Source organism: Amblyomma americanum, chromosome 3 (assembly GCF_052857255.1).
Source record: "Amblyomma americanum isolate KBUSLIRL-KWMA chromosome 3, ASM5285725v1, whole genome shotgun sequence".
Taxonomy (NCBI): Eukaryota; Metazoa; Arthropoda; class Arachnida; order Ixodida; family Ixodidae; genus Amblyomma; species Amblyomma americanum.
This window is the reverse complement of record NC_135499.1, coordinates 148001759-148023549: the sequence shown is the minus strand read 5'-3', so window position 1 is coordinate 148023549 and position 21791 is coordinate 148001759. Positions and strand designations below refer to the sequence as shown.

General features: G+C 44.7%; 1 protein-coding gene across 1 annotated transcript; it reads right to left on the bottom strand.

The window, feature by feature from the left end:
• Positions 1-4561: 4561 nt before the first annotated feature.
• On the bottom strand, positions 4562-20458 carry CSN4 (COP9 signalosome subunit 4). The gene is made up of 11 exons (XM_077658256.1): positions 20313-20458; positions 18210-18289; positions 16782-16933; positions 15517-15620; positions 14871-15024; positions 14107-14257; positions 13007-13091; positions 9449-9534; positions 5428-5543; positions 5228-5312; positions 4562-4841 (listed from the first exon to the last, which is right to left on the bottom strand). The coding sequence occupies exons 1-11, from the start codon at positions 20387-20389 to the stop codon at positions 4708-4710; spliced, it is 1224 nt and encodes a 407-aa protein (XP_077514382.1). The 5' UTR covers positions 20390-20458; the 3' UTR covers positions 4562-4707.
• Positions 20459-21791: the final 1333 nt, after the last annotated feature.

Below are 21791 nucleotides of genomic sequence, written 5' to 3'. Positions count from 1 at the left end.
CAACCAATACCGCAGGTTCAATCTCTAAAATACCCAGGGGTCATTTATGACGAGAAACTCACCTGGCGACCCCACATTGACCATGTAGCGGTGAAGGGGGCTCGTGCCGTGGGCATGTTGCGTAGACTGTGCAGTCACCGGTACGGCATGCGAAGAGATACGCTATTAATGATTTACAAAACTTACGTCACGCCAATTTTGGAATTTGGATCTGTGTTGTTTTCAGGCTCGGCTACATACAAACTTCGTCCTCTCGTTCTTTTGGAAAGGGAAGCACTTCTGATGTGCCTCGGCCTCCCAAAATTTGTGGCTACCAATGTGCTGTACCTTGAAGCCCGCATTACCCCTCTCTTATCTCGACTTCAATTTTTAACTGTTCAGACTTACCTAAGAATCTACGAATCTCATTTCCACCGCTCACAAAGCATTTTCTGTTGCCAGCCGACCTCCTTTTTTAGTGCCCTCTGGTCTCGTTTTCATACCCCACAGGTATACGTTGTGCTTGTGCAAAGATTACTTGAGCCTTTAGATGTGAAAATTTATGACATCCTTCCGGCTCTATGCAGAGGGCCCGCTGTCCACATTGTTTTCGACGATATTTACCCCCAAAATGCAAAACTTTTGCCACCTTGTATTCTAAATGGTCTGCCAGACGATCATCTAAGGTCCTTACCTGCAAATATTGTAATAGCAACCGACGCGTCGCCGTGCAATGAAAAGGCAGGTGTGGGAATATTCTGTTCACATTTAGACTGGTCCTTTTCACTGCGGCTTCCAGGTTTCACCCCTATTTTTCAAGCAGAGTTTCTGGCAGTAGTACTTGCCCTGCGCAAGCTACACCCCTCTATTACCGCAGTGGCAGTAACTACCGATTCTTTATCTCTGTGTTCGTCCCTCGCCGTGCATGTTGACGGACCCATTTTCAATAAATTCTTGTCCCTGCTTCCTCCGCATTTCAGTCTTGTTCATTTAGTATGGGTTCCCGGTCACAGCAGTGTGACAGTCAATGAGATTTCTGATACGCTCGCAAAGGCTTCCCTAAGTGGCCCCGTGTTGCCTATCATCCCGGCTACAGCCTATATTACAGCGTCTAGGTTTCAGCGACGGGCGCTTTTAAGCACGCAAGACACAACACTTGTAACATCGGCGGATTATCAGCACCTCAGATATTTTTGGAACAGGCAAGTTTGTCGATCTCGGCAGCTTGGAGTATCTCTGACGAGGCTGCGGTGCCGTATACCTCCCCTAAATTTCTATTTACACAGGTCGGGTTTGGCGTTCTCTCCCCTTTGTGCATTTTGCCGTGAGCCTGAATCTATTGAGCATTTTTTGCTCTATTGTCGCCGATACACCTATTTGAGAAGAACGTTGCTGGAGGAGCCCTTGCGGCCCCTTGGCCTTAATTTAAGCAGCCCGCTCTTGCTATCATTTGGTGCCACCACATTCGTGTTCGGCCACCGTGATCTGTTTGTACCACTGTTCAAAATTTCCTGCTAGAATCTCACCGACTGCCATGCTAAGGGTTACAAAATTTTCTTTCCTCTCAATTATTACATTTTGGCTTAATAATTCTGTTCCATGCAGTTCCTCTCTTTATTATTATTATTATTATTATTATTATTATTATTACAAATTTTGAAGTCAAAATTTTCATCCCTTTTCTGTTCATGAGGAAGAATCCTCCGGTGTTGCTTTCCCGCGTGCTTTTCTTTTTGATTACCTGAATACAGGTGAATAGTCACCCGATTCTTGCCGATCCCCCAGTGTGGGTATGTGCCACCTTTTCATAGGCTAACAACAACAACAGTTCAACACGAATGTCCCTAACAGGACATTCTGAGAACCTTTCGAGTGCATCGATGGCTAAATGTCCTCATGAGGATGTCCTCAGTCTGTACTTTACTGGACGGCTACAAGATGAAAATTCCTCAAATGTCCTACAATCGAGTACTGTGGAACCAAGCTGAGATCAAGCCAGCTTTATCTCTCCCACTCAGCTCTCATGAATTAAAAACTGGAGGTTTATTCAACGATGTGTGTACAATGTTGATCTAATGAAGGAAATTGTTTAACCACAATGATATGCATTAAGAAGATATCGTGAGATATTTTTCTACATTTGTTCTTATGCATAGCATGCTTCTGATGGGGTTCGACTTTTAGATTTTTGGGTCACTCATCTTTTCCATTCAGACAGCGGAATTCAACGCCGGAGAGCTACTCTCTGCGCCCCTTGGTAAACCCGTTTTTTTTTTCTTATTCTGGTTACCTTCGCTTAAATTAGCTTTGAATACAGCACTCCCAAGAAAAAAAAAGGTCTTCATACAAATCCTGAAGTAGTACTGAAAACGTCCCCAAACCCGATCCTGAGATGCGCAACGGATGGACAAATGGATCCCAGTTGAACTGCTTGAGGACCAGTTACAGACAACCTGAGGATATCTGACATCCTGACGCGGACATCCTGAGGTAATACTCGGGACGTATTTACGTTGTCTGCATGTCGACCGATTCTCATGGAGTCGCGATTAGTCCCAAGTCACGCAAGGTTAATTCCCTGTCACGCTAGCATGATAGAGGATTGTATCAATCGCGACGTCATGAAAATCGGTCGACGCCATTGGCTGCAGGGCCTCCTATGAGCATTTGCCGCTTAGTTCTCGAGTTTGGCATGATTCACCTTTTTTTTTTCTGACGTCCGCCAACACACCTACTAAGCCATCTTTTACCTTTCAAAACCTATCTTTAAAATTTAGTGGCGGCCTGCCCTCAAGCGCCTGGAAGCTCTCTGGCTCAAGGGAAGGGGAGTGAGTGAAAAAAACCTTTATTTTCCAACAGAATGAGACCACCTCATCCAGACCTCCCCTGTCCCATACCCTCAGTTGAGGGAGGAGGATCAGGAGAGATCCGGCCGCATGGGGTAGTCGCGTCAGATGCTGGCCAGGAGCTCTTGTATCCCGGCGGCCTCTTCAGCCAGTCGGACGGCGGTGAGCTGGAGCTCAGGGTCTGTGCTCCGGAGCAAGGTCTCCCAGGCGTCTCTACTATTAATGTTCTTTGCCCTGCCTGGGGATTGGCTACACTCGACGCGGTTACGAGGACAGGAAGGCGCATTAACTGTCGCGCTCAGGGTACACGCCAGAACCTCGCATTCGCATGTTGATGCGAAAAACGAACGTGCCAACAATTTATTTATTCTTTTTACCTTTATTTAATGAGGTAGGCGACACCAGGTGTGCTCTCACGCAGCCCCTTTACCACCGTTTAAAAGGTGTCGTCTGTTATCCACCTTGTCTCGGGAGGTTCGGTATATTTTACTCATAAATGGCGCAAACAAACTTAACGTGCCACGCATCAAAATTAGGTATGTCATTCTCACCTAAATAAATGCCAGTTAGATTTAATTTAAAGCCCAACATCGCCTCCAAGCAAGCAGAACACAATCGCCACTGCTTCACTATCCTAAACACCGGCCGCGTTGCTGTGTTGCCGTTGTGTTGCGCCGACGTAATCGTCGGCGCGACCGAGCGCCAAAAAAGGTGGCTCAAAACTCCGAAAAGCTCGAGTCGGAGAATGTTCAGCTCCACCCGACCCATCTTGCGCAAAAGCGTAAATGTCTGGCCGTTAGTATTGCCGCACTTGACGTCATTCCCTCGTCAGCAACTGGCTGTGCAGCGCGTTCCAGCCGCGGCATACACGAGCAGGTGCACCGCCAACAGCTGCACTTTCGAGCACTGCGCCCACGCCTCGACACATCTGCAAGAGACCATTGCCACCTGCACCAGCTGCTGGCTCGGTTCCAGTACAACTCAGTGTTTTAGAAAGAGCGTGTCAGTTTGAACTGGAAATGCAGAAATCCCTGCCAATTCTTGGGCATATTTTCATAAGGAAACGCAGTGCCCGAGAACTGAAACCGCCTAGTATTTTACGAATTCAGCTAATCAACCGAGTGTAGCATATACAACAAATAGTTTACACCATATTTTGGACTGCCAGGAGAGCAATTAATAATAATAATTGGTTTTTGGGGGAAAAGAAATGGCGCAGTATCTGTCTCATATATCGTTGGACACCTGAACCGCGCCGTAAGGGAAGGGATAAAAGAGGGAGTGAAAGAAGAAAGTAAGAATTAGGTACCATAGTGGAGGGCTCCGGAATAATTTCGACCACCTGGGGATCTTTAACGTGCACTGACATCGCACAGCACACGGGCATTAAACGCAACTCTGAGAAAAGTAATCTGCCGTTAAACATAAACTGTGCCTTCAATGCAGCAATGTGTCTTAACACATTAGTATGAGAAGTCACCTATGGAGCACCTAATTCCCATATGGTACAATTTGACATGCCTACAATCGCCAATTCTACCACCATGCTGTTGTGACAAATTAAGAACCGTTACCTGCAGTTGCATAAAGCACATTTTCTGGGCATCAGTCTGTCACATGAGCGTCAAGCTCACTGCACGAACATGAAAGTCACCAGCAAACAGCACAAGCGTTGAAATGTAGCTGCAACAAAAAGCTTGAGAGGAAGCAACGAAACAGAGTAGGAGACAATCCACTATCAAGAACACAACTCGCTTTATTTTTTCCACAAATGTGCAACCAGCGCACTTCACAGCACAGTGTCTGCTTAACTTGACCAAAACAATGCTGTTAGGAGCCCTCTTGCCTAGAAGGTGCCAGCATTCACAATCATCTCTGCAATCTAAGATGCCATCTGTTCTTCCAATGCCTGGTTCATCCAGTTTGGTGCAATGGAACTAATCTTCTCAATGATGTTGTTCACTTGGAAGCAGAGGCCCTGTATCTGTTGATTCCACGATGGCAAAATTTCACGACCTGATGAAAGAAAACAGGCAACAGCTGTGTCAGCTCTATAAGAAGAGATGTCTGCTGGCAAGACATTGCAACGATCCCGCTTACGTGTGCCGGTACTAACTGAGCTTAGATATTCACTACATGACTCCACCTCTTTTGAACATATTCTATTCAGTTTTTATGCACAGAAGTAAAAATGTAGCAAGAAAATGTGCCAGCCTGCATGTCATAAAACTATCATGAAAAGCGTGCACAGTTAAGCAATGCAGTTTGTCAGATTATTTTTAATCATGCTAAGGTATCACCTTACTCATCCCCAGTGCTCTGCTGCAGAAAAAAAATTATGCAAATGCAAGAAATTCAGTTTTATAAGTATTCCACTCAGTATCCTCGCTTTCAAAACTTACTTTCAAAATTAACGATTGAATCAATCTGGTCAATGTAGCCATTCATTCGGTTCTCAGTGATCATTTGTGATGCTATCTTCTCTGCCTGAAAAAGCAAAAGCATATGAGAAAATGAAAACATCTGCAACACAATTACACAGGTCTACACAAGTCGAACATTCTGCAACCTATGACCAAACAACAAACAAAATGAATCCTACCTTAGATGAGGGTATTTCCAGCAGAGCACCAAGTTCCTCAAAAGTGATGTTGTTGTAAAGTTTGCTGGCTGACAGTAAATTGTGCTCTACAACAGCTCTGTCCAAGATTGTACTTCCTGCAAACAACAGGACAAAGCAAAAGAAGAAAAGCTGTTTAGCATATCAGACAAAGCAAAGTAGACAGAGTGGGCTGCAGGCAAACAATGTTCATAAACAAAAGGCATAGCAGTGTCTGGCACAGAAATGACGAGCAGATGCTTACAAAGCGACGAGTAACAAGCCCCACATTCTTTAATGTGCTCTACAAAAGAAGCTCATTGATACATTTCCTAAGAAGTGACGAGCAAAAAGAGCATTATCCAGGAAAACGGTCCATTCGAAACCACCACGATTTTTAAAAATCTGACAGCAGTAAAGTCAAGCCCAGATATATCGAACCCGGGTATTTCGAATTATTGACTACATCGTACACACAGATTATCCCCTTGAAAATCCTGTTTAAAAGTATAGGAAAGTTGTGCAGTACACTGAACTCTTAATTTCGCCGGCCATTCAATATATCAAACTGCATGCCGCGACCTGCATGTACTGCTTCTTCTAACGACGAACTTCGATCACTTTTCGCGCATAGAGAGTCGTCGGCTGTGTGGCCTTGGGCAACTGCTAGCAGCGCTAGCACTGTGAAATTATGTGATGAGATGAAAGTGGTGTGTGCTTGAGGGTAGCCTTCAGTCTCTTGCACTCATGTTTCACTCCAGGTCTCTTCCGATTTGGCTACACTGGCTGCACTAGTTCCGTCAAGTTCCGCGGCGGTGCTGCGAGCATGCAGCATCAGTTCAAGTGCAGCTTGGCACTGGCTGCTTCCAAAACGTAGAGTGCAGGCCTAGTTGTCTGCTAGCCTTGGCGTCGCCACCAAATTACAGCCAACTGCATGCTGTCGGCATCAATGGCCGCCAAAATGTCGAACAATGTAAATAATTTTCACGCATCAAGTCGCAATAAGTGTGGCCATGAACCAGCCGCAGCTAATCATCGTTTTACAGAAAAAAAAGTCACTGCATGTATATGCACAAATGATTTAAAAAATTTAATATATGCTGAAATGCTGGGGCTCGACAAGCTTGACCACTTAGGTTAACAATCCTGACGCCATAAAGTTACCCTCTCCATCCTTTCAAGAATAAATAGTCATCAGTTCATTTAAACTACGGTCAAATCCTCTATGATCTGCATATGGGGGCCACCATACTGCTGCACTACAGCTGCCCTACAGGTGGGCAGATGAAATTAGGAAGTTTGCAGGCATACGGTGGGTGCAGCTGGCAAAGGACAAGGTTAATTGGAGAGACATGGGAGAGGCCTTTGCCCTGCAGTGGGCGGTCAGGCTGATGATGATGATGACGGGAAAGAGCGCTGAACTGACAACTGATTTTTATTGAGCGAAACGTGCACAATATATAGGAAGGCAGTGGCAGAGGTAATCACAAGCAGTCAATGTCTTCGTTTCACATTTGGGCACCTTCATTCACGCTGCTTCACTTATGTTAGAATAGACCAACTAGTCCAGCAAAAAGCTCTATCACAAAAGTCTAGCAGTGATCCTTGCCTGGTATGCTTCGCTGCTGAAGACGCTGTGGGAACTTGGGAACTAACTGTACCTTACCGTAATTTTAATGAGCGAATATTCTATTTATAGTGTACTGGTAGCAGGATTAGACATCTTATAATAGACAGTGCTTAGTTCCAAAGAGCTGTCCACTGAATCTTCGATGCTAAGCAGGTTAGGCATAGTAATGTGCAGTGACCGGTTTGCTGCCAGCGCACCAAACGGGTGGCACTTCACAGAAAGAATCGCGTCACTAGCGTGGGTGCAACATATTCTTGCTTCTAGGTTACAGACAAGCTTACCTACAGCCAGTTTTTATATATCGATATTTCACGCTTCCCTCAGAGTTCGATATATCCAGGTTCAACTGTACACAGCATTTTTGACACTTTTCACTTTCCATAAAGGCCGGTGTCAGTGCTTGCTGGTGCAAGATCTCAACTGCTTTTCTGATGTTTTTAAGCTTCGATCCGCATTTTCATTGCCCTGAGCATGAAAAAAACTTCACGACGTATCGTCTGGTGACAGCAAGGGTGTAAGCAGCCAGCACCCCTCCATTGTCATTGTCACTGTTTTTGGATGCTTCATTCTAGTGCGAAGATGTACAGCAAACAAGCTGCCCTTATGGCTGACTATCGTCGGGCTCTGTTAACATCGTGCAAACCCAACTTCGACATGCTCACATGTTATGGCTGGTCACTGAATGTATCATACGGTCAGAACTTGACGGAATTATGAACGTACCTGCCAGATAATTGTACAATTCGAGAACATATTAACCAGAAGAAAAACAGTGTATGCTATGAGCCAATTTTAAAGCTCATGATTTTCGAAAAATCGGATGAACTGTGAATGAATCAACAAGGTTCTACCATGTCAGATTAATGGGTCATAGTGATGCACACCTTCTATATACCGTATTTACGCACATAATTTGCGCACTTTTTATTCAGAAATTAGGGCTCTAAGAAGGGGGTGCGCAAATTACGTGGGGATTTCGCGAGCGCGACTTACAAAACTCCACAAAGGTCATAACGCGCAATATAGGTATATTGTATGTTGCTGCATATACGTCAGCACCCGGACCCGCACCCTACGCTGGCCGGACCCCGAAAAACAGTTCACTCTAAATGAAAGGCCACGCACCCCCCCCCCCCCTTGCGGGATGGCATGAAGGTACACGCACAAAGCTGAATAAGACGCTAAAACAGCGTCATCGCTTGCGACCCAGCCAATTGGATTCTGTAAGTTTGCTTTCGCAACTTCGTCCGGGAAAGCAACCGCGAATCATTAAATCAATTATCACACCACACAATTCTTTAACAGTACCGCACGAGCGTAGACCAAACTGCTTGTCGGCGCCTTATCACGGTGCGGAGCTGAGAAGCCAGCGAGAATAGCCACGTGCGCACAAGTTTTCCGACACAACGATTGTCGCCTATGGGCAAACTTGTGGCAGGCGATTATTCTCACTGGCTCTGCCGCTCCGCGCCGTGATAAGGCTCTGACAGGCAGTTTGAAACTTGCCGTATAGTTGTGATATTCCATCGCAAGACATGATCGAACAACCAAACACAAGCCGTCAGAGCCACCAAGAAAAGCGTAGCCGGCAGTCGAGTCACATACATCAGCCAAACAAACAGCGGTGTTGGCTCTTCTATCAGCTGCCGACCCTCCCTGGAAGCGCTGCTGGCCGCTCCGAGTGGCGATGCCGCTGGTGCCACCGCGATTGTAACAGCGGCCCCTGACACCACCATGAATGCCCAGTGCACAAAAGATCCAAAAAGCCTTCCAAACAAGCATGAGGAATAGCTGAATGCTACTGGGTAGAGCCATAGGGTAGAGCCCACGTGCATGATGGTGGTCTAGCGCAGCGCGGTGCGTAAAATATGCGAGTAAAAAATTTTTTTTGTAAACCCGGGTGATAAGTTAAGGGTGCGCAAATTATGCGCGTAAATTATGCGCGTAAATATGGTACCCCTTTAGCATTCAAAGAAACATTTCTTTCTGTGCTCAGAGACAAATATAACAGAATAAAATATAAAATTTTACTCTAGTATTGTGGCTTCCTGCAAACACTAAACCTTGTCTTTTGAAGCTTTAGCAAGATGCAGCAGGATTCATGAACTCAAGGTGTTACCCACAGCATGGATACAATTGAGAACAAACAGCAACACGTGTATGTAATTAGGCATTCCATGTCATAACTCTCTGTGTGGAAACTATTTTAAATCTAAGTGCCACCTTCAACAACTCATGGCCAGCAAGACATTTTTTCTGGGTGAAAGGAACAGTGCCATGCAATGATTTGCAACGGCAGGATGCAGCAGTATTCACTGTACTGAGCAGCTCCTGTCTGCAACAAAAGCAGTTCCAGCCACACTGAAGCAATTCTTCCCAAGAACTGCCACTCACCATCTGCGATAGTTGCCTTTTGGTGTGATTGCAACAGAGCTGAGAAGTCATCCAACTCACTTTTCCTAATGATGCGGTCAAGGTACCTACAGCACAAAAAAAAGGAACTGAAAAAGATTGCCAATGACCTGCCAGTACATTTCGGAACACCAGTGTCTAAGATAGAATCATAGCTCAAAGCAGGAGCTAAACACAAACTAAATTGATGCACTGCTTTCATTACTGGTGAACACTTCTTTCTATATCACAGAGCAAAAAAAGTTAATGCAACAGAAAATACTACCCTAATTACCAGCACGGCAAAAGGCCTTGCATGCAAAGATGAACAGCGGCAAAGCCATTTGACGTAAGCAAATATGGTATTTTGTATCCAGCATACAATCGATCACTCTTGTGATCGCATCCCTTATAATATTAATAAAGCACACTGCCCAAAGTACAGTATCTGCGAACTCAAGGCACAGTAGCAAAACTGACTTATCATTATACAGAGGGCACCACGTTAAGATTGTGTACAGGCTTTATAAATATTGTACAGGTCACTAGGTTTGCGCTTCCCGTCCATGTGCTTAGGCTCATTCTGCAATGGCACCTCTCAACTGCAAGAGGAATTACCACCCTCACTTGGCTCGTCATCATGCAGGACAAAGGCCTCTCCCATATCTCTCCAAGCCCTGATGCATTCTGTTGCAATCTTGTGGGTAATACGTCACTTTAATCGCTACAAGAGCCCCACTACGCGGCCCATTAGTAAACTCAGTGGCCTGGGCGTTTCTGAAAAAGGCCGCACCACAACATACGGAATCCGTCATTACTACCCTCAATGTTTTAGTCATTTTCAGGCACAACTCTCACTGACCAAAGCAATCTGAGGCACCCCAAGGCTTTCCCCTCCTTTGTTCACTTTGTGAGTGTCAAGAAACTACAGTCAAACCTGGATATAACGAAATTGAAAAAAGTTCGCAATTTTTCGTTATATCCAGGTTTTCGTTAGATGCAGTTTTGGGTTAAGACTGGTAAGGATCATGCCAAAACTAAATAAAAATTCGACAGATATCAATTCAAGTGAACTCGCCATTCAAAGAATTTATTTAATAGAGAAAAACTGCGTAATTTTCGCTTGCTGTTTTTGCCCAATTGAAGCCACTACTCGGCGCTTCAAGGAAACTAAGGCATCCAGGGCTGCTTCATCGTCCTGCGAGCCGACGAAATGGCGCAGAGCGTCCACCACGTCCATCAGTTCCCTCGCGGTGGGCACAGCACAAAACGTATCAGGCTCTGACGAACCGCCACCTTCAAGGCTATCCTTAACGGTTTCCACAAGTGCCGCATCAGTCATCTCTTCCATAGCCACGGCGCCGTTGTCCACGAACAAAAAGTTGCACAGCTCGACACCGTCGGGCACCCCACCGTTCATGCGTAGTTCATCCCACGCTTCTGCGACCTCGGGTGGGCTTGAAAGTTCGTCTTCAGTGACTGTAGCTTGAATGGCCTTATTTACCTGAGCCTTGGCGAAGCAATTGGCGATCACTTGTGATTCGACCTCTTGCCACGACGCAGCAAGCATTCCGATTGCTTGGTAGATATCCACTTTTGTTGGCCGTTCAAGGCGGATGTCCAGGAGCATCTTTTGTATCAATCGACGGCGGTAACAGCATTTAAAGCTGTTAATAACCCATTTGTCTAAGGGCTGTACCAGAGAAGTGCAGTTAGGTGGCAAATGCTGCAGCTCGACCTTAGAAAGCTGTAGGCCTTCCACATGGTGCGCGGAGCAGTTGTCAAGCAGCAAACAAATGCTGCGAACTTGTCGCTTGACATCTTGGTTGAGCTCCTTCAGCCAGTCGTAAAAAATTGCCCGCGACATCCAAGCTTTGGAGTTTGCCACATATTTTACTGGCATCCGCCCTGTTCCTTTAAAACATCCGGATCGGGCATTGCGGAAAATAACAAACAGGATTCGCTTGTCGCTGGCATCAGTGTTGGCGCAAAGCAAAACCGTCACGCGGAGTTTAATTTGCTTTCCACCGCGGCAGTCTTCTCCTTTCAGTGAGAACGTGCGGCTCGGTAACATTTAAAAAACAGGGCCGTCTCATCAGCATTATAAATGTCGGCAGCTTCATAGTGGCTGAAAATGCCGGGAAGCTTCTTGGCCACCCACGAGGCAGCAGCATCGCTGTCTGCGGAGGCAGACTCGCCAGATACCACTTTTCCGACGACACCGTGCCGGCTTTTAAATCCTTGTAGCCAGCTGTTACTCGCTTTGAAGTCGTCGTGGCCCAGGATACAAGCAAAATCTATGGCTTTCTGCTGCAAAATCGCGCCACTTATGGGCACGTTTTGTGCTCGTCTGTCCAAAAACCATGCAAACACGGCGTTGTCCACATCAGCATACGTCGACGTCTTCAGTCTTTTCTTCTGGGCGCTTGTGCCCGACTCCATCGCACTGCGGATGCTTTGTTCTGCAGCAAGAATGGTTGACAGGGAGCTGGCTGGTATATTGAAGCGGGCAGCGACATCCTTCTTTTTTTCGCCGGCGGTAACCGCATTCAAAATCGAGAGCTTATCTTCAAGCAACAAAACTTTGCGTTTCCTCACAGCAGAACTCATCGTAACGAACCGACACCGTAAACACACACCAACACACACACGTCAACACGCTGACGAAGAAGGCTTACCATAACTGCGCCGCAACACCACGAAAAATTTGTCATAGTAGTGCCACCTAGTGTCAAGCTACAAAATGAAAGCTTAAAAGTTGCTACGCTTGCCACGGAGCGGCGATAGCGGCGCTCAACATCATCATCATCACCGAGGTCTGCTTGTTTGCTGCGATTGCAAGCGTTCTGCTCGCGGTCTACTTTACCTTTTAATATAAAAACTTACTTAAACAATATTCATTAAAGTTGCGCACTGCCCGGTCAAATTTCGGGCAAAACATTACAAGATACAGCTCGATGATCAGAGCCACGGATTCGTTACATCAAGGTCGACTGCCGCAACGAGTTCGTTACATGGAGGTCGCCTATACATGGGCTTCAATGGGGGATGTGCTGGGGAATTGAAAAATTTCGTAAAATCCAGGAATTCGTTACATAGAGGTTCGTTACATAGAGGTTCAACTGTATCTACCTTGCCTCCCCAATCATGGTGATCAAAGCAATGGCAATTATGGGTGAAGGTAGCAAACCTCAGGCTCCGAAGAACTTCTTAGAATCAAAGCAATCGAGTTCGGGCAAAAATAAAAGCTGGAACACCACTCAGGTGCAACACTGGACTGTTTCTCCCAACTAGCAATACCACTTACTGAAATGAAATATTTTGCAATGCTGCAGAACCCTGAAGCCATGCCACCATGTAGCAACCTAGTGGTTTTTACCATGCGTCACATAGTTCGCATACAAGATTTGGTAAATAATCTGCCACAGAAAAATGTGTTGCAGGATGATCGACTAGAGACTAAGATGATGCAAGTTTTGTTCACGAAGCTACGCTGTCAAATACAGATAAAAGACCAAAAAATAAGGATAAAAAGTGCATCCTACTAAAACGAAACCTTACATCTTTTCCAGGATGTTGTAGGCAGGAAGCTGCTGGCACCTTTCATCTTTGAACAAGGTGGCGAGCATCCGTGACCGCTGCTGACCTAAGAGTGCATTCAGGAAATTGTATGCTATAGCTTTCAAGGATTACAAATACCACAAGCACTAACAATAATTCAATCAGCAGGCATATATTTAGTTTAAAGCACACAGTCATATCATTAGTGAGGACGCAGGGGAGGAAATACAGAACAGAAGAAAACAACACACACCACAGTTCAGTACGGCTGAACTTGAATCAGGAATTCCGTCTAAATCAATGAAAAATTATAAATTATCAGGTTTAACATCCCAAAGCAACCCACGAGTATGAGGGACGCCATAATGGAGGGCTGCAGACTGATTTAGACTGCCTCTGGTCCTTTAACTTGCGCTGACATCACAAAGCATATGGACGTTTTTTGTACTGCGCCTCCATCAAAATACAGCTGCCACAGCCAAAGTCAAACCCACGACCTCGGGATCAGCGACTGAATGCAAAACCATTGAACCACAGTGATGGCTCTCACTAGACTCTTACCTTTACTAAAATAGTCTGGTGCATTCTTGTGGGCTTATTCCACTCAGTTTGCTTTGTAGATTAGATGTCACTTGTATTCTACTGTGTTTGCTAAGAATGAGGTTTGTCAAGCAATAAATATTGCAGCCCAGATGACTGCACAGAAACTGACAAACAGTTCTGGAAAGAAATGTATACTACAACCCATATCAAAGCACAACCCTGTGATGCCTTCTGGATCAACTATATTTGGTTAGGCACTTCCAAGACATTTCATCCCAGCTGTTGTTACCATGCATAAAACTAGACACACAAAACGTCTAAGATGAACAACATAAAGGTTGGTGGCTTCATTTTAGAGATGATTCGTTTTGTGGAGAACTGTTCCCCCCCCCCCCCCCCCCCCATGCTGAGGAAGTTACAAAAGCTAGGCAGTAGTGACCCACTTTGCTTAACAGTGCCATGAAGTGAAAACATGCAGTAAACATATTTGAGTGCAGCAATCAGCAAGTAGAACCTGTGCGACAAAAAGCAGCAGCAAAACAGAAAAAACAACAGACCAGCAGAGGCCAAGATGGTGCAAATCAGGGCATTCCTGAGGGCAGTCATTCGCTCGTCTTCATGAATTATTGGCTTGTAAGAGAGCTCATTGTAGCGCTGGGCCGCCTCGATAAATTTACGCCTGTAGTCCAAGACTCTTGCATAGCACACCTGCCAAGAAAATATGATCATGTTTAGTATGCATTACTGCCACAAAGGACATTCCCATTTGGCCTCACAAAAATAGCTCAATTTATAATAAAATACGGGCAAAAACCAAATGCAACTAAACAAAGGCATGCCATTTAAATACAAACAGCACTGTAGCACAACCTGTTCAAAAACAACACAAAACCTCAATCAGTACAACACTTGTCATTGCTCCGATAGATTAAAACATTTCCAATTACAAGAAGTATACAATGTTCATTACACTGATGCTTGTACCACACAAACAAATTTAACAAGAGATCCCAGCTTGGTTACTGCTTCACAGACTCTATGTAGTGAAGCACCCAAAATGGAACACTTCTCCCTTCAATCACTACTATTTTCTCTTACCCTCCAATCCAGGCAAAAGAGCTAGACTTGCGTAATAAATTCTTTTATTACCACACCCCACATTTAACCTATATCAACACAAGCTTACAGCAAACGAAAAACTTGCAAATGGATGAGCGTTTCTGCAATGCACAAGCAAGTACTTGGCTACCATTCACATGAAATTTGTTCTAGGTACAGCAAGGCTGTCGCAGAAACATTATCCCTGTTTACAGGACCTCACCTTGTAGTAGATCTGCAACTGCTCATTCTTGGTCTCTGCCTGCAGCAATGAGGCTCTGTTGATGTATGCCTCAGCCTGAACAGGGTCCTCATCTTCCAGGTACAGGCGAGCGATTTTGAGATATGTTTCAAGCTTGTAGTCAACAGAGTACTGCCTGCAGGAGCATCATAGTGTTTCTCTGACATAGGTGGACATCAAATATGCCCTCTCATTCACCGAGCATGGAACATGAATGCCCACAGTCTGTTCATGTAGTAATAGGCACCTAGTCTGGTAAAAACATTAAAAATACTGTTTAGAAAGATTAATATGCAGTTTAGACATGATTTTAATTATTGTGAAGGACAGAAACCCTTTACTAAATAAAAAAAGCATTCCCTGCACAATTAGCAGTAATGCTACTACTAAAATAAACAATAATTCCCCAAAAATACCGCTATGAAAGTTTAAGGAGTCTGTAGGTATTACACCAAGCAAAATTATGCATCATCGATTAGCATCACTGATTTTTGCACTGTAAACAAAACTTCTGCATGCAGTATCCTGAAGGAGCAAGCGACACAGACAAGCATAAAATGAACCTCAAAATGGCAACCTTGTTTAGAAAAGAACACGAAAACCTTTCCCTGAAATGATGTGCGCTTACTTCTGTCCAGTTTCAAGTGGAATTCCGACAAGCACACTGGCCGCTTCTCTCCAGCTTTGATCCTTCACATAGATTTCGGCTAAGTGCTGCCTGATAGTTGCCACCTGCAGGGGCAAAGGAAAGTGGAAGCCCATCAAGACTTCAGCTGAAAACACTGAACACCCACTGGGAGGATGTACTGAGCATTTATGTGACTGTGAGCCTCCAAAGTCACAAAAAATAAGTTCAAAAGTCTAAGCCAATGTGCATTGCCAATGGTGCTTCACTTTCCCCACAATATTGTAATCTGGTCCCAGCTTCTTAGTAAACTGTGTTTACACACTCAAGTACAGAGCTATTCAGGTCCCCCACCCCACCCCCCACCAACGAACACCACCAACACAGGCATTTCAGTGGCTGCCATGTACTAACATGCTTTTTCGGCTAGCATTTCGATGTAATAAGTTATTAGACACAAAAGTTTGTGCAGGCTTGTATTTCTATTTGTTGTGTTGAGTTGGGTTTAGTGGGGCACAAGCATCTCAGGCCATCATGTGCCAATCTCAAGGTAAAGAAAAATTGTTTCCTGCAGAAAATGTGAAAAACAATGGTGGTGTACAGGGCCTAAAGAGTTAGTTCATATTACCTAGTGACAAAGGAAGAAAAATTTTAGAAATGGCTAATAGTACAAGCTTTAATGAAGGTCGGGTAACCCGAGCGAACATCCTTGGCTGAGCAAGAATCTCAAGGTTTCCAACAAGCCAAATAAAGACCTTAGCCTTCTTCTCTGGAATGAGAAATTGGCCGAGGTGTATCACAAAGTTAAGCACTGGGTCAGAATTAACAGTTTCTCAAGAAAACTTGCTTCTCTTAAAATGGCTGAAGACATAAGGCATGTCAGTCAACAACTGAATTATCACTTAAGAGCAGCGTTAGCATTTTTGTTCTTGTTAAATGGACATTCAAGTTACATGAGTCTTTCTTAAATATGACAAAATTTAAAGTACTTACTATGTGCACCATGTATATGACTAATACTGAACTCAAACGTAGCTGTTGTCAAAAATCAGAAGGAACAATGCTGATGCTCTGAAAATAAAAATACTGCACGCCATTCTAGACATAAAAAAAGATATTTGACTAGCCCAACTGCTTCCACAAATAGGAACTCAGTGGTGAGCACATAATAAGCATTATTAAAAAATGATGCTACCTGGTATGTCTTAACTTAAGAGGAGAAGAAGGGGGGGGGGATTCTACATGAAAGAAGCATGACTGCAACTTGCCTGTTCCTCAAAAGAGACGACTCGAGGCTGCACCTTGTCCAATGTGAAATGAGAAACTGATTTCGAGACATCATCCGGCAGTGAAGTCAGGTGGTTGCCAACGTCAGTCAGCAGTTGACGAGAGATCACAAGGCTCACATTCTCGTTAACAACTGCCAATGAAATGCCGGGAAAACAATAAACAGCAGCTCACAACACTCTTTGATGCTTCATTTCATATATCCTCATGAACAAAAAAGAACGGCTACAAAAAACTGGTGGAAATTTTTGCAGCCAGCAAGACTAATGCATCAACTGAATGCATGCATAGGAAGTTCAGACCAGCTAATTAATCAATAACCGAGCAATTTTATATCATACAACCTCACTTCACTGGTACTACACCAAGCAAGTTAAAAATCCCCACCAGCACACTGCTGACAGCACAGGTATATTAGCATTGCTGAAATTCATGCCAATTACAAGCTTCCATCACTTGCACACCGTTATAAAAGCTTGCCACTGCTTCTGTAAAGCTGGAAATGAGAGCAGCGTTGGCATTTTTGTTCTTGTTAAATGGACATTCAAGTTACATGAGTCTTTCTTAAATATGACAAAATTTAAGGTACTTACTATGTGCACCATGTATATGACTAATACTGAACTCAAATGCAGCTGTTGTCATCACAGCACAGGTATATTAGCATTGCTGAAATTCATGCCAATTACAAGCTTCCATCACTTGCACACCATTATAAAAGCTTGCCACTGCTTCTGTAAAGCTGCAAATGAGAATTCCCCCAGCTTAAGAAGCTGTGTTATATACATATTCAATTAGATTGAGCTTTAATTTACAGCTAATAATTGGAATGGTAATAAGTGAGGCCACTTTATTACTAACACCTGATGGGCATTGGCAATGCATCTCATAACAGGTGCATACCCAACTTTTCCTTGCAGTAGTAAGGGGAGTATTTAGATATGAACTACAAGGTGAACAGATGGGCAAAAATAGCAGCAGGAAGTACGAAGGGCCGAACAGGAATATCCAGATTCCAGCAATGCACACAAATTCCCTCTGCTACATTGCCTACCATCTGTGTCGAGGTGCTCATAATGGCTCGGCTACAAGCTCGTTATTTTTATATAGCCTTTGAAAAGTGAGTTTTTGGGGGTGGGGGAGGAGTGTGCAAAGCAAATAAGGGGCAATGCAAGACTTTTCCTGGGGGCTCCCTATAACAGCTTTTGTTGTAAAAGATGCTCGCAGCTGCTATCAGGGTTACGTCACAGTGCATGTAGCATTAAAACAAGACCAAAATTTCTGCAAACTACCGTCCATTCTGAGGCAGCACACACACATTAGATCTGTTAAGATTACATGAAGCCTTGCATAAAGGTGTATGCGGCAATCCACACAGGAAATAAATGACAGAACATATTCGAACTTACTAGCTTCGACAAAAACCTTCAGTCCTTCAATGAGCTCCTGATCAGTGCTCTTCAAAATGCTCTCTAGTACTGCTCTATACCTGCAAAAGAATGCGCAAAGTGCATTTTACTATCAGCTCTTCTGACATTACAAGTACCAAGAGGAAGAGTTCAAATATAGCAGTCACAAAAGCAATCTCCTAGTGAGATTCTACTTATTTTTTAACTTAGCTCAGCCAAGCCTCCCACCTACCACGAAATGACTTGATACTACGAGAGGGAGGCAGACATTATGAATCATTTCAAATGAATACTGAAATCTCAATTAAAAGTTTGCCACTGGCACACACACCAACCAATCTAGCCGTCCATCAGGGCATAGAGTGAAGGGAAGCAAAACATCTACCCCCTTTATACGGGGTCAACAACATTTCAAGCTGGACAGAGAACTTAGCGCCCTAATTGGACACTGACAAACCAGCTTCGTCACAAGCCAACAATAACTTTTGGCTTATGATCAGTCCAGCTCGTCAAGCGTTTTGTGGCACTCTTGTGTCCAGTTGACAGAGAGTAGGACACGTCTAATGCAGTTTCATGCTGACAACAAAATGGCAGTATGGGTTCTGAAACACTGCCAGTATATATCTGGCTGAAATTGGAAACTTTACACTGCAGGCAAGAACATGGTGGATAACGTGGATAACACGAGTGGTGGCCATGCGGCCAGTTCTGACGCCTCAGAGTTCAGTGATAGTAATGGTTTGGTTTGAGGTTTCATGGGGGTTTAACGTCCCAAAGCAACACAGGCTATGAGAGACGCTGTAGTGGAGGGCTCCGGAAATTTCCACAACCTGAGGCTCTTTAACGTGCACTGACATCGCACAGTACACGGGTCTCTAGAATTTTGCCTCCACCGAAATTCGACCGCCGCGGCCGGGATCGAACCCGCGTCTTACGGGTCAGCAGCCGAGCGCCATACCAACTGAGCCACCGCAGCAGGTTATAGTAATGATGGCTATGCTGCTGTGTTATGTTTTTGAAGTGAAGGCAACAGTGGTGACCTCCTTGACAGCGCATCAGAAGTCAAAGATTATGACAGAGAGGTCCTCATCACCGGTAGCCTTAGTGCCAAACTGACTTGAGTCGTCCTCCAGTGCCTCCCAGTTTTGCCTTGAAAGGAACACCCGGGCTCACACCTGATGTAGCCTTTCTGCCAGAGCCACTAGACAGTTCAGTGCTTTTGAAGCTGAAGTTTTTGATTTGGGCCCTTCCTTTCTGTTCTGTTCTTCCTTTGTAATAGCCTCCTCTTCAAAGAACATATAAGCATATAACAAATAAAACTTGTTGTATCAAAGGATAATATTCTCTATGGTGTTTTCTGCATTTTTAAGTAAAAAGCCCATTTAGGAGCACATTCCATTTTAAAAAATGTCCGTTAGGTGGTTAACTCTGCTTGGCTCGCGCCGCTCACTAGACCGACGAGGCTTGCTTGATATGCACTACTGTTAAGATTCCACGTGAACCATTGTGCCAAAGTAAAAGTGTCGCACTTATTCAAACTGTTTCATCGAACTCTTGTTTTCTCATAGAACCTACGCTTGTTAGAAAAACTGGTCTGCTTCTTCAAGTGTTCAGACTAATTTGAATTGAATCATCGAAGAGAGTGCATCGACGCGCGTGCGTACTTAGTTTGCGCACTCATCACCGCTCGCACTTTGTTTTGCCAGAAAGAAGGTCATTTTTATCCAACCTGCTTGCAGGAGCGCCGAGTTGGGTATGATGTAGGCGGCGACTTCACACATTTATTCATAGAACTGGATGAGATGTCAAAGACAAAACTTCCAGCGACGATACTGCGTTAGTTAAGATACTGTCACGAAACAGCGCTGTGTGAACTGCTCAGAACCCCTTTAGGTCCCAAAGTAGGCCACCACATTCAACAGTACTTCCCGTGTTGAGGCAGAAAAAGAAATTCGTCTCTTTCGTCTTTCCAAGAGGCACCTATGCAGAAGCAGCGTCAACAGCGGGGTCTTCACGCTTCCTCATGCTAGCATGATGTTTGCATACGCTCAATACGAAGCTAATTTGATCATGAATAGAGAAGAAATACGAAGATAACCTCACCTTTCAGCTTGGTCTTTTGGCGAACCGCCGGCAACCGCTAAGCTCGCAAGTTGCTGCCGAAACGCTGCAGCCGCCATTTTCAATATGATCGCGATGGCGATGGCGACTACGGCGATTGTCTGGACACGGTGTGGATGGTCTGGACAGTCAGGATGTCACGGCGACGTTCGGCAGGTTCAACTGAACCTCAACCACCTAAACCGCGTGCATTTACGACCTGTGGAACAGCTCGTGTCCTCAGTGTCGTATAATACCAGCAGCTGCATCACCTTTGCGGACAGGTAGAAAGGCTTCATCCAGCTAAACCACTCCCTACTTAAGAAAATTTCGCACAGAAATGATTCTTAGTGGTGTTGCATCTAATAAAATGCTGCTGTTTCATGTAGCCTTACTCTCAAAGGTATAGAAAACTCGGTGGTTTGACAAATAGTGGACGCAGCAAAAGAAACGAGACAATACATTGTTGGTTTTTATGACAGCACAGAGAGCAAACACGAGCAAGCATATGTGGCAGAAACCCAAGCAGCAGCAAAACAATTGGCGACACATATATAGATACATTATGCCAAGAGCCTTTCTTATCAGAAATGGTCGCTGCATTTTTTGCATTGTTCAGTCTATGCATGGGTTGACACGTGCAGCGTGCAGTTGAGCTTCTTGACCTTTGCAAGTACTGCATGGAAGGTCATGTTGCTCAAAAAACGTTTGCAAATCCATACACTGGAGATGTGATACAGTATGCGCGGTGCAAAGAAAATTAGAGGCTACGCTACTTTCTTTGTCGCACATGCTGTGGCACTCCTTTCGGGGACTTTTGATAACCTACACAATTTGTCTTCAACTGCCTTCAAACTTTTGGACCAAAAAGACTGTTCTCAAGGTGCCGATCCTCGCAAGTTTTTTCAGATGGCCTCAAAGTGCTTTCTTCAGCATTCCTTCCCACATTCCATATTCGACCACCATAGGTACCCACGTTGTGGGCATCTGCACCCCTTACCAGATTCAGATGCAGATGCTTAGTGCAGTAAACAGGCAACGAGGTTCGTTTCTTAGCCGTGCAGTGGAGCACTTATGGAATCTCTTAACTGTACCTTATAAACCTGTGTAAGGCAAGCAGAATCCTTGCCTGCACCTTTAAAGACCTTTTTGCTTTTAGGGGTGCCATAAAGGCTCCACAATATAGCCAAGAAGCAAACCATGTTGCCTGGTTGCTTTTGGCAAAGACTGGATATATGTACAGAAGGACGGAAGTTCCTGAGGCACACTAGATAACACAAGCTATAACCTGATGAAACCTTTGGCCAGCATTACGGCAGAGAACCAAATAACTACAGGAGCAGGGCACAGTGGGGAAAGTTGAAAAGTTACCTATGCCAGTCACACGCAGCCATTCCATGTATGCTAGCACTTGATTGACTCGCTGTGTAACCAGTGGCTGTGGACAGTCCAGGCAAAATGGGAAAATAAGGCATGTTACGC

Coding starts and splice junctions, on each gene's coding strand:
- CSN4 (XM_077658256.1), bottom strand. CDS start 20,389: ATGGCGGCTGCAGCGTTTCGGCAGCAACTTGCGAGCTTAGCGGTTGCC. Junction 18,290..20,312: donor CCAAAAGACCAAGCTGAAAG/GTGAGGTTATCT, acceptor ATTCTTTTGCAG/GTATAGAGCAGTACTAGAGA. Junction 9,535..13,006: donor TACAACATCCTGGAAAAGAT/GTAAGGTTTCGT, acceptor TTTGTGCTGTAG/GTACCTTGACCGCATCATTA.